At 38.1% G+C, this 14056-nt stretch overlaps 1 protein-coding gene across 10 annotated transcripts in view; it reads right to left on the minus strand.

Moving 5' to 3' along the window:
- Positions 1-14056, minus strand: part of LOC144318365 (uncharacterized) — a 97755-nt gene that overhangs the window by 9233 nt on the left and 74466 nt on the right. For 8 of the 10 annotated variants that reach the window (XR_013384230.1, XR_013384229.1, XR_013384228.1 and 5 more), the window contains 2 exons: positions 8598-8733; positions 5855-5959 (listed from right to left, as the gene is read on the minus strand). Coding sequence is in view for 1 of the 10 variants with exons in the window: in XM_077905282.1 (XP_077761408.1) it covers positions 5855-5959; positions 8598-8733 (241 nt within the window). In the remaining 9 variants the exon portion in view is untranslated. The remainder of the gene's footprint in view (positions 1-5854; positions 5960-8597; positions 8734-14056) is intronic. The other 2 variants (XR_013384231.1, XR_013384236.1) reach the window with 1 other exon arrangement.

Genomic DNA, 14056 nt, shown 5'->3' on the forward strand with positions numbered 1-14056 from the left:
AATTAAATTAAACAAATTTGCTGAACTCTAATAATACCATGAGTACTGTTTGCACCATTAATTGCTTATTGAGTATTACTACAATTTTTACATAGTCTGAAAGCAGAGTAGGTTTGGCCCCAAATCAAAACAGGCAGTGTTTGGGGGTCCCTGGGTGGCTCAGCGGTTTAGCGCCTGCCTTTGGCCCAGGGCCTGATCCTGGAGTCCTGGGACCGAGTCCCATGTCAGGCTCCCTGCATGGAGCCTGCTTCTCCCTCTGCCTGTGTCTCTGCCTCTCTCTCGATGTGTCTCTCATGAATAAATAAATAAAATCTTAAAAAAAAAAAAAAAAAACAGGCAGTGTTAGATCTACATGGTATATGGGAACAGGCATTCTGGAGAAGCCCATGTGAATATCATCAAAACACCAGAAAACTGAATATTGCTAGTTCAGTTTGCTAGGTCCTGTCTTAATCCTGCCAGGATGAAAATGGTGCTTCTAGCTTCCATCTGTTCGCCTCTGCTTGGGGAAGAGTCCTGTTGGGCTGCCCTAGTCACATTTCCTGGAAGAGTTAACATAGATCTGATATGGAAATTTCCAGAAATGACTATACCCATCTTAACACATACTGGAATCTAAGAATATGACATTTCCTTGTCACATTATTCTAGAGCGGCTATTCAATTAAATTCAAAAAGCACATTGTCTGTTCTCAAAAGAAGGACTGCAAGCAATTAAAAGATGAAAGAGAATCACATGACAAAACAGCTACATCTTCAGAAGCATGGGAGAATGAAACCATTACAGATAGTTCAACACTTCCCTCGGTAGGTCGAACTGACTTCAGGAGCGAAAATGCTCCAAGTCTGTGTCTTTTTTTTTTTTAAGATTTTATTTATTTATTCATGAGAGACACAGAGAGACGTGGAGACACAGGCAGAGGGAGAAGTAGGCTCCCTGTGAGGAGCCTCATGTGGGACTTGATCCCAGGACCCCAGGATCATGACCTGGGCCAAAGGCAGACGCTCAACCACTGAGCCACCCAAGTGTCCCTCCAAGTCTGCGTCTTAAAGACACATGTGCTTAAGGGTCTGGGTTTTCTTGAAAGGTGGAAAAAATGTTATCATAAGCACACCTTACAAACATTTTAAAAATGTGAAGAAATGTGATGTTCTAAGTAAAAGTAATATTAATACAGCTGGCAAAAATGCATTTTTCAGTATTTTTTAAGGATTGTCTCTAAGCCAAACATTTCCTAATCTTTCTTGGAGAACACTGGTGGCTAAGTGACAAAATGGCTATGGTTTCAGACCTTAACTCTAAAACTGCTGAGTTTATTGATACATAGCCAGTTCAAGGGAAATTTTATTTATTTATTTAATATTATATGTATATATATATATAATTATTATATATATATATTTTTTTTTCCTTCAACTTCTGTGGTATAATCAATTGTCCACAATGTCTGAGCTAGTACTCATAACACTGAGGACAAGTAGCAATTTCTATGAAGTGACAGATAAGCGGTTTTAGGGGGAAAAAATGCCAAGGATGATTCATTTGAAATCAACCTTGACAGTTTTCTTGCTGACAAAAGGGAGGACTAGAACAAAGGTTAAATTCCTCAGTTCTACTTAAGGCTTGCTCCTCCAAGCACTGCTAGTTCATCAAGATGAGCCATTTGATTTTCTCCTGTGGATTTAAGATCTTCCACAGTCAGACTTGCCCTACAGAGCTTCTGCCAGAAAAAAGAATTTTTCCATGTTTCTACCAACCATGCACTCAATGAATGTGATTTATTAATGCAAGTTGACCATCAAGATCTAAATTCTACAATAATCTCTCACAATAATGATTTAGCGATCATTAACCACCTTCTCTCTGAGGAACCTTATTACTAGAAGTATCAGTATTAGAAAAGTCGCTTATTTGACCTCATGTGCACCTTCTCAGCCTCTGGCTGGAGTCACAAAAACAGAAACATGGCTGTAGGGTGAAAGCAGGTGAGCAATTTAAGGGACACACGTGCCCTATGAACTATTGGGAGTTGGCTATTTGAACATTCTCATCACTGCTTTCAGTAGCTGATAGACTACTGTGTGCTATAAATAGCACTGGAGCTTCAGTAAGTTTCTGTTTTCATGTTAAATTCACATTTTATCAGCCTACTCTAGATTCCTGTCTTCATCAGCATCACACTAAAAATAATTATTACCTGTTTAGTATCATATAATGCTGTTCAGGCCCCACAGAAAATAAATTAAGGATACTTAGGTCATAGCTTCTGGGGCCTTATGATTTTGAACAGCTGATGACAACAAACAGAGAAAGACACATGAGCTATACAATAAACAACTGCAAGAATTAGGTAAAATGTTATGTTGAGAACAAGTGAGACAATTAATTTAGGTAGACCTTTAGTTGTTGAATGTAGAGGCAATTATAAAAGCAACCCACAGGGAACTGCTGGTTTTTTTAAAGGGCTTAATTAATTATTTAATTGAGACACTCTTTCCTGGAGGAGGGAAAATCTGGAGATTTTGCACATTTGGTGACTGCAAAATACTAAAATTCTGGGGTAGGAGAAATATTCTACATTCCTGTCATTTTTATATTCAAACCTTGCAAGAAACGACATCAGAACTAAGGTCTGGGAAATTCTGTTGGATTTAAGTTTTGCCGTTAGCCACATGTCACTAAGAACAAATGTGCTATTTATACTGAGACAAGTATAAGGATTGTGCTCAAATGTATATTGAACTGAGGCTTTGAAGGTGCTCATTACTATAGAAAATGTTTTGGATTTTTTTTAGGTGAAGACAAATAATATATTTCTTATGAAAAAAATAACCATAGTCTCCAAAATGAGAAATATGTACTGAGTGGCATTATTTTACATTTTTGCAAAATGGAGGACAGCTGGATTCTCATAGCTTCTGCATTCAATTATTGCAAATCTTTTTTTTTTTTAAATAATGATTGTATATAATCAAAGGTTACAACATGATGTTTGATACACATATACATGGCAAAATAATTATTACAGTTAACCTGATTAATGACATAGCCATCTCCAAACATATTTTCTTTTCTGTGAAGAACACCGGAAATCTACTGTCTTAGCAAATTTCCAGTATACAATACAGTTTTATTAACTACACTCATCATGCTGTCCATTAGATCTCAAGATACTATAGAAAATAAACACTAATACGTTAGATATACAAGTGGACACATTTTCACAGCATCAGTAAGACAGTTAAAGTCAATGAACTTTGAAGACAAATTATCATGAGGCCATGTTTATACAAGCACGTCTGAATAGTTGGAGTTCAAGCATTTATTTCATCTACTTTGTTCAGGGCAAACTGAATTAACAAAAGATAATGGGCCTCATTCTAATATCTGTCTCCCTAGTGCCTTATTGACATAGCCGAAACCCTCCGAAAAGTGGCAAGTGAATTCTTTCAGCTAGAAAATATTAATGATTTGTTTTCTGCACATTTTACAATATTTTAAAAGAACACCTCTGAGACAGATGCATGAAAAAGGTATCTAGGGGATCCCTGGGTGGCGCAGTGGTTTAGCGCCTGCCTTTGGCCCAGGGCGCGATCCTGGAGACCCGGGATCGAATCCCACGTCGGGCTCCCGGTGCATGGAGCCTGCTTCTCCCTCTGCCTGTGTCTCTGCCTCTCTCTCTCTCTCTCTCTCTGTGACTATCATAAATAAATAAAAATAAAAATAAAAAAAAGAAAAAGGTATCTACTATGAAGTGACAGAAATCACCCTGCTTTCCTTTTTGCTCTTTGGCAAGCAAACATAGATCTGAGGTTCCAGCCAAAGGCTCACTTAAACAGGGTGATTTCTATAGATACACAACTTACTTTACCACGAAGCATAAAAAATGTGGTTTTCTGGAGATAAGGATAAAATCCACTAGATTGAGAGCTGTCATCTATACTTTAAAATATTAGAAATAAAATGCTCTTAAACAGAGAAGATCCTCAAAGAGATGCCTTAGTATGGGGATGCTCAACAGAGTTTTCAAAACACACACAAAACATCTACAAAATTGAAACCTTCCTCCCCAAATCAAAAGGCTCATGGAGAATCGTCCTGACAGAATTCTGCACTTGCTTTGGCCACACATACACTGAAATTGTCCTGATACAATTCAGCTCTTATAAGGAAATCACGACTTGAATAACACAATTGCATTGCAGAGAGTTCAAACCCTCCTGTGAAGCATTTTCCCTGAGCATTGGCTAGAATTATATTATGGACTACTATGGTATCTTTGTCTTTAACATTTCAGCCAGAGTGTATATTTATTCATTCATTCAACCATCAAGTGTGCCTATTGGATGCCAGCATTGGGGATGTAAAATGAATATGTTGTGTGGCCCTGAATTTTTTGAATTTGACAAGAGGTAAAAAGTGCATAGAGAATATCAGAGCTGTTCAAAAATTTAGAGTGTTGTCAGGAAAAACACTCCCCTCCATTTGGGGGAGCTTCATCAAAAGGAACAAATAGAAGGGTAGTCCAGGCAATGGAAATGACATTTATTTATTTATTTATTTATTTATTTATTTATTTATTTATTTATATTTTATTTATTTATTCATGAGAAACACGGATTGAGAGAGGCAGAGACACAGGCAGAGGGAGAAACAGGCTCCATGCATGGAGCCTGATGCGGGACTGGATCCTGGGTCTCCAGGGTCACGCCCCAGGCCGAAGGTGGCGCCAAACCTCTGAGCCACCCGGGCTGCCCGGAGATGACATTTATAAAAATGTGGGGACAGAAACAAAGGCACTTTGGGGTCATGACAAAACGGCTCAAAATAAACTGATGGAGGGGAGAGGGTGGCTGGCTGATGCAGTCGATGTAGCATATGACTCTTGATATAAGGGTCATGAGTTCAAGTCCCATGCTAGGTGCAGAGCTTACTTCAAAAAAAAAAAAAAAAGAGGGCAGCCGGATGGCTCAGCAGTTTAGCGCTGCCTCCAGCCCAGGGCCTGATCCTGGAGACCCAGGATCGAGTCCCATGTTGGGCTCCCTGCATGGAGCCTGCTTCTCCCTCTGCCTGTGTCTCTGCCTCTCTCTCTCTCTCTCTCTCTCTCTCTCTCTCTCTCTGTGTCTCTCATGAATAAATAAATAAAATCTTTAAAAAAAATTTTTTTTTAAAAAGAGTTGATGGGAATAAGAGATAGGCCAGACGACCAATGGAAAAGAAATCCTTAATGGAAGTTAAAAGCAAGAAAATGATCAGAAGTTCATTTAAGGACAATCGTAACTGTCTACATAGTCACAGCAATTATTAAATAACTGACCAAGAAAGCGATCTAATATAACTGCTCATATTCCTTCATCTTTAAATGCCAACTTCTTTCATAACTATTCTGCTAATCAGCAATTTTCTTTTAATATAATCAATATTTTCCTTATTTCAATATAATCTTGTTTTTCCAAATGGCTTTATTATTTTTTTAATAAATTTTATTTATTTACTTGTTTGAAGTGGCACATTCACATAGTTCAAGCATCAAGAAATATAGAAAGATATACTGCAATATCTCCTTTCTACCACCCCTGCCCTCTATCTGCCAATCTCCCATACCCCCTGAACAAGTAACCAACATTACTAGTTTCTCATTTATCCCTAGGAGTTTTAGAATGTATATACAAGTCAGTACAAGTATAGACTCTTCCTTTTTTTTTTTTTCCCAACCCCAACAGTATGCTATTTTGGCACCCTTTTTTTTCCCTACCTAAAAATAAATCTTGGAGATTGTATTAATCAGCTTGGGCTGCCATAACAAAACCCCATAGATTAGGTAGCTTAAACAACAGAAATTTATTTTCTCACATTTCTGGAGACTGGAAAGCTGAGGTCAGGGTGCCAGCCATGGTTAGGTTCTGGAGAGATTTCTCCTCCTGGCTTGCAGATGGCCACCTTCTCACTGTGTCCTCACTAGGCAGAAAGAGATAACAAGTCTTCCAGTGTCTCTTATTATAAGAGCAGTGATCCCACCCACCTTCATGACCTCATCTAACCCTAATTACCCCTCCCCCCACCCGCCCCAGATACCACAACATTGGTGGTTAAGGCTTCAACTATGAATTTGGGGGAGGATACAAACATTCGGTTTACAACAGAGCTCTTTCCATATAAACACATAAAGAGCTTCTCTTGTTTTTTGTTTTTTTTTTATAGCTGCACAGTATGCTACTGCTACAACATACATCTTTAATGTTGAAACTGGGAAAAATAAAGCTGTCCTTAATCATTCTTAATTAACAGGATCTGCAAAAATAAAGTTAGAAGACACGAGTCCTAGAGACTGAGGTGATGTTTCTGATGAGTTTACACATAAACTGGAATTAGGTGCTGATGATTGCTGTAAATGTATCAAAACTTAAGCAATATGTTGAATGCACATTCATTAGCCCATCATTAGATCCTCAAAACATTGGCTTTCTAAGTCAGATACGGTTGAAATGTTATCCTAATATGAAGTTTCTGATTTGAAGATGCAAATTATATTAATAAAACACATAGCTATGAAATGTACTTTTTCATGTCAACGCTTATAGACAGCAGTCAACTTAACACCTGTTACCTAACATGCCGTTCTAAACATGCGTGTACTTAGGTTTTGAGAAAGGCATTTGTAGAAGAAGATTTAGTGATCTCTATGAATAAAGTTTGAATGGTTATTTAATTCAGGAAAGGGAAAGAATCAAGAATGAGGAAGAGAAAAAAAGTATAGCCACAAAATACTTCTGGACAACCTTACTGAAAGCAAAATAATAGATTGCTATTCCAGCAGCCTGAACTATCGCTGCCTGAAGAAAGAGAAAGAAGGAGGGAGAGACATAATGAAGGTGGGTGAATAGAAAAATGTGTTCTCTTAAAATATGGCTTCACATGGATTCAGGGAAAGAGAGCAAGAAATCAAAGAGGGAACCAAGGTTTCAAGTCCAGGTGACTGGGTAGAAAAGTAACACTGTTGGCTGAGATAGAGTGGAAGATATCTAGGATAGGGTGAGAGTTTATTTTATATACCTTATGTTTGGGGGCTAGTGAGATAAGTAGATTAAAATTATCAGAGGGCATTTAACAGGTTGAGGGGAAGAGAGAGATTCAGGATTTGTTTTAAGAAGTATTTATGAGAACAAGACGGGTGGGGGCGGGGCGAGAAGGAGCAAGGACAGAATGATGGAGACCACTCACACTCAGAGGTAGAAGGAAACAGATGGGCATTAAAGGAGAGAGTAGTCAGAGAAGGCAAAGGTGGACCAAGGCAGTGAGTTACAGACATCAAAAGAGGAGGCAAAGGCAAATGTGTCACATGCTGGCAGAAGGGTCAACAAAGACATGGGCCCCTCAACATACATTAGGAGACATCAGATTTTAGGATGTTAAGTAATGAGTTGAATAGTGAAAGTAAACCCCAAAATTGCACTACACTGGTACTTTTTTGAGAGGATGGTGAAGAAGAAAGACAGGATACAATGTTATTCCAAACTTATATTCCACTTTAAAGCCATAGAGTGCTTCCACATACATTCTCTCTTTTGCTGATATCTCGAGGGATAGTCCCATAGGAGAAATGTGGAGAAAGATGCAGCAGAGGGGTAATCCAAGATGTGAATAGAAGCTGAAGCAGCAGATGCAGTTAGTTTCTAAGGGAAGTGAAAGAGGGAAGAATTTTGTGCTGGCAAAAGGTAGGGATACCTCTAATTTTGAGACAGAAAAAAGAAAACCTAAGTGGGTAAGAGACAACATTTTGAGGTAAAAAGTTAAGAAAGATTTATGACCAAAAAGACCTAAAGTAATCAAGATAACCTTGCATGGAGGGCCCAACTGACTGGAGAAATATGAGATGAGTGGGGAAATGCTGATGCTGGCATAAAAAGCCAAAACACTGCATCCACACCCAGTCACGAGCTCCCCAGATCTCAAATATAATACCATGTCCTCCCATGAATGTAACAATGAGAGGACACTGAGGTACTGGAACCATGAATGGACAGTTCAATGTCTTTTTTTTTTTTTTTTTTTTTAAACGATTTATTTATTTGAGGAGGAGAGAGTTAGAGAGAGGGAGGGAGAGAAAGAGAGAGAGTAGGGGGAGGGGCAGAGGGAGAGAATCTTTAAGCAGACTCTGATAAGCACAGAGCCTGACACAAGTCTCAATTCCAGGACCCAAGATCATGACCTGAGCTGAAATCAAGAGTCAGATATTTAATGGACTGAGTCACCGAGGCGCCCCAACAGTTCAATGTTTCAAATAACATCAGCAGAGATTTTAAGAGAAGTTCTTCTACTCTAGAACTCAATGTAGAAGTCGGCTTTGAGTTTCCACCTCCAGCCCACTCCACAGGAAGCAAAACATTAAGCAAGCTGTTAGAATAATGCATTCCCCCAGGACTTTTTCAAACAACGGGATGTCAGTTTGTGGTCCAGCCTCCAGGCACCTTCTTTAGAGAGTTCTGCTTTTTCTGAGACAGTACCCAAGTGGTTTTAACTTTCTCCATTAAAAGACATGTATGTTAAGAAATAAATTCAAGTTTGTATTCTATGAGCTAATACCCTGGGATATTACCTATCTTCCTGGCTTGGTGTTTGCTTTGAGATGGAGTATGGAACCTCTGTTGATGCAACGCAAGTCATCCTTGGGATGGTTTTCAGGCTGGAGCCAAAAGGGAAGAAATCCTCTTTCTTTGCTGGTAGAAGAGCTGCTAGAATAGGATGAGAGACCAAAGTTACTAGGAGCCATGCTCCCCATGGCATGGAGAAAGCTATCTGTAAACAGAATCAGAAACACAAGTCAGAAATGAAGAGTGTAAGTCCTAAAAGTGTTCCTGATAACTGAATCCAGACATCTCCAGGACCAGTTTCCTACATCCTGTGTTTGAGTTACATCAGCCAATAAATTCTTTTCATGCCAGCAAGTTGGGATTTTGCTATTTGCAACCCAAAGTACTCCCAACTTATGCACAAAAACCTTATACTTACAAGGTGCTCAATAAATACATATTGATTATCTGGTTGCTTCAGTATTACTGATTTTTCTGTGCCTTTTGCTTTTGTGCTGGTTTTTTATTTTTATTTATTTTATTTTATTTTATTTTTTTGCCTACAATCTCTTTCTCAGTGAGGCTTGATCAAAAGTAAGGCTGTAATTTTCCAGTAATAACCGGGAGCTCCAGCCCCTCAAAGCTGACCAATATGACTGTGTATCAGTTTCCTAATTCCTAATTATGGCAAATAATAGTAGCATCTACTTATTTAGAACCTACTATATTCTAAGTTCTGGCCTAATGCTTAATATGCATTATTTTAGTTCTATAGCAACTTTGTAACACGTGCATAATGATTGCCATTTTATAGATGGGGAAGCTGAGATGCAATGAGCTTAAATGAATTGACCAAGGTCATACAGCTTGAGTGATGGAATTCTGATTCACATCCAGATTTGTCTGAGCCTGTGCTCTTTCCAAGGTCCTATGACACCATTCTTATTCAAAAAGCTTTTGTGTATATAATCAGATAATGCAGGTAAAATTGCTCTAAAAATAAAAAGTAATCAAAAATCGTTCTCCAACTGACAACAAAAAATGTGGAAGTGGGCCCAAATATTAGTGAGGAAGATTTAGGTTTAGAACATTCTGGCTACCCCAATTATGACATTAGAAACAGTAACTGAAAAACTAAATGATGAATCTCATATAAACGAGAAATTATATGAAAAGAGAAAGTGCAGCCAAGATTCTGTTCCATTTCTGAAGCCTCAGTACAATTCCAAAAGACATAAGTAAGCTTTGCTAAGCTTGGGAGACATTTCTAATTTTCTTCATTGAACCAGCAATATGGAGGACCCAGCATTTCTTTGTGGCCCTGTTAATGAAGTTCCTTGTAAAATGAGAGCATTTGCACTTACAGATCTGGATGGCAATATCAGTGGTATTTAAAATGAACAAATGTGCAGTCATGCTATGTATCATTAAAGTATATGCAAATCCTATTTTGTGTAAATTTAACTGAAAGAAGGTTAAGACCAGGTCTATGTGCTAAGTGACCTTTTGGAGTAAAACATTTGTGTTCCTCAAGCTATAACTATTTCAAACAATGACTTTTTGTAGTAAAACACCTGTGTTCCTCAAGCTATTACTACTATTTCAAACAACTTCAAGGAAACCACATTGTGAACTGTTTTATGTCCATTTCCTTCATTAGGCTGTGACTGCTCTGGGCATAAAAATTGTGTCTTACTCATCCTCTTATCTCTAGAATCTAGTATAGGTGAAATTTGGCATAGGTTGCATTATGACTTTCAGGGGTTCTGGGAACTTTAGCCTACATGGACCTCTTCTGCTATAAAAAATATTAAAAATTATATTTTATGATCATGTTAGTAAAAAGATGAATACATTAGTATTATATATTTAAACATTTTCTTTGACCTAAAATTTCTTTTTTTCTCCTTCTGACTTTAAAGAAATTAAAACATTTACACAGGTCCCTAAAAATATTATGGGTTCCTATCCTATGCCTATCCTATGTAAAGACAAGTCAGTCCTGTTATGTGTTAATACAATTTTGTTGAATGAATGAGATGAATAAATGATTTAAAAGTAATATTTATCGTGCTAGTGATCCTTAAGTGTTCTATTGTGGAGTAATTTTCAGTCAAAGTATTTTCAGAAAGAACTAATTAATAAAAATATCAATAAAAATACTAGTATTCATTTAATCTGAAGCCAACTATTGAAATGTACCACTGTAAACAAAATTAAAAACCTAAAGCAGTGTAGAAGCCCATCAAAGCAGCAAAATAAATATTTTAGAATATCAAAAAATAAAATAATATCAGACATTGTTATAATTTTGAACAAATACAACACACCTCTTAAATAATGAAATTTAAATAATTTCATTTTTTTAATTTTTAAAAATATTTTATTTATTTATTCATGAGAGACACAGAGAGAAAGAGAGAGAGAGAGACATAGGCAGAGGGAGAATCAGGCTTGATGCATGGAGCCAGATGTGGGATTTGATCCCAGGACTCTAGGATCAGGACCTGGGCTGAAGGCAGGCAGCACTAGACCACTGAGCCACCCAGGCATCCCGAAATTTAAATAATTTCTTATTTAAACCCTAACATTACAAGAAAGTCAGTTCATAAGGTAGATCCTTAAAAAACATGGGTTTATACTTGGAGCCAGATGAGTATTGACTATAATAATTGAGTTAAACATGTGCCCAAAATGCTAAGCCTGCTGCCTTTTACAACATTGTTTTTGGAACTCAGCATTTCTCCACTGTTGTTTTTCAGGGACATCTTTTTTTAAATGGGAAACTGATTGATGAAATCTTAGCCATGAATAAACACTAATGCATACAATAAATTAAAACACTATCGTTATATAAGAAAGGTTTATTGGCTAACTGTGCTATTTCTTCTAGTACTTCAAAGTCTAGTGTTTAATTTACAGAATTATATGGGGAAGTCAATTATTCAGTTATTGTAGAAAACTGATTTTCAAAGTTATGCTTTGGGAGGCAACTTATTAACTGACCTAAAACATGGAGTGTCATATCTGACAGTTTTTCCCATTTCAAAAGGTATCAAACAATGTCCAAACTATGAGGAAGCATTTTTTGCATTGTCTGGACAGTGTTGTGTGCAAATTAATATCTGGATAATAATTCAGACTCACCTTTCCAAAAAGGATATCATACATATAAAGTAGTGCTACTATTTATGGGATGGACATTTACCAGAATTGCTTTTAAAGGCTACATAATAAAAGCACATTAAAGCTGCCTAAATTAATTAACCATAGATATTGAAATGGGTTCAGCTAATGGATCCTGCCTCTCCAGAGAATGCCTCTTTTAATAATAAAACAAAAGCAAAAATCATGTTTTTCCTCCCTGTTTTCATAAGATGTAGCCATCAGACCAAGAGCAGGAGGGGCAGTGGGACTGCTCACACCATCCCTGAGCCAGCAGGAAGGAGAGGTCATCTAGAGATCAGACACTCTTGCTTCTCCTCTCCAAGGGCAAATGGGCTGCCTCAGCAGCTGTCATATCCTGCTGTCCTTTGAAACAGGAAACCAGTCTAGAGTTTCAAACTTACCTTCTGCATTGCATTACCAAACTGGTAATCTTGCCAGATCCTTGAAAATGTCTGTTACACCTGAGGGTGGTGAAGGTTTTGAGGGATTGGTAAACAGGAGGGCATTCATGTTTGGGCACTCTCTGGCTTAGGTATGTGCCATCTATTGGAAGTTTGCAAGAGAGAGATGGAAGAAGCATAGAAGAGTAGAAGACACACAAGGTCATTTGGTCCATCTCATGCCAGTAGGTAGAGTCACATCCCCAAGCACAGCAGAACCCATAAGGTGTCTTGTAATGAGACTGCTAGTTATCCAAGGGCAAATAACGAGGAGCTTCAAAGATCTAGGTTGTGAACTCACAAATCATGGTTACCCAACTTGCTTTTCAATCAGACAAGTCCCTATTTTCCTGTTTCCCACACAGCGTCCTGCTTTTACCCTCTTATTGCTCATTAGCAGTTCCAGCAGAGGGCAGGCAGGGGAAAGGAGAAGAGACATATGTTAGAGCAAATGATCTAGAGTCTTCTGAACACATTAAGGCAAATTTTCTCGATTACTAAGAACAACAACAGTCTTTTTGTCCAAATGTTGTTGGTGGTACTTTCTGTCTATATAAAGTATTACCAATTTTCAGGTCTCCTCTTTCAAGGAATTTACCGTCTGGTTTGGGAAGGCAAAATGAAGACACACGAAATAGTGAGAAAGTCATGCTCTAAAGCCACTCCAAGTTATCTCAAGTGAAGTCATGGTTTCAAGAGAAGGAAGACAGGTCTTTGCGTGCTGAAGATGGCGATAATACTTACAGATTGAAAGCATAAACTGAAGTAAATAATTAGTGCAGAGAAATGAGAATCAACGTCTGTGCAGACGAAATCGTTAAGGATTCTCTGAACAGGCTTGGGTGACAGCCTCAGCGAGAGGACTTGCAGGCATCCCGGTAGGATGTGATTTATGTGGGACAGGTCTCATCAGATCTCAGCACCAGGCTTTTGCAGTGAGTGGCCAAAGTGCAGGGACTGGTTGGCATTCGGGGTTGGTTGGCATTCCTGGAGGAAAAATATTCACTATCTTTCCATATCATTCATTAAGGCCTGTGTGACAGTGTCATGAGCAACTCTCTGTGGGGAGGTCTTCATCAGATAAACAGGGCTGCAAAATTCGTAGCCAAGGAATGCAGGCCGGAGAGGCACTCCCAGCTACAGCTGCTTGCTACCTGAACACCCCGGGCTGGCTTAGAACCAACGAGACATGCTGAAACCAGGAACCCCGGCGACGAATGGCAATGGTACAGCCGCTTAATCCTGAAATGAAAAGTAATTGCTTCTGGCTTAAAGAATAAAGGAAAAACAAGATCAGCCTTGGCTGAATTACATTTTTTTTCCAAAAACAACCATGCTGTAGACCAGGTTCTACAACCTGCTTGGTATTTGAAAATGTGAGGAAATGGGTGTTTTCTGTCAATATAATTTAAATCCAGCCAGAAGTACTGATACATAAGAACACTTGAATGCAAATACATTTTGATTAGCATGATTAAATCAACTGTGTTTACTTTCGGCTCTCAGGGATGACATCTGAAATTTAACTTGCCTACGCGTAATTTCAGAAACTCGGCCTTCAAAATAGCTGTTTCTTTCTTCTTTTATGATGCATTTTCTACTGAAAAGTCTCAGCAGAAGCTATCAGAGCTCCCTTTTTTTTCTTTCTACAGATGAAACTGCAAATGGAGAAATATGAAGCAGGGGGAGGGGAAAGACATTTCAATACTTGCAATATATTCCCAAGATGAAATTGTCTTCTCTATAGAAAAAGGAATTCATAAACATTCACAAAGGAACTGCTGCTGCAAGTTTAAATTATTGTTAGAAGGATCCAAAGATGCCTTTAACCCATGACTGAGTAGGTAATATTCATATTTTTACTTGTTTTACCTCTC

Source organism: Canis aureus, chromosome 8 (genome assembly GCF_053574225.1).
Source record: "Canis aureus isolate CA01 chromosome 8, VMU_Caureus_v.1.0, whole genome shotgun sequence".
NCBI classification, from domain to species: domain Eukaryota; kingdom Metazoa; phylum Chordata; class Mammalia; order Carnivora; family Canidae; genus Canis; species Canis aureus.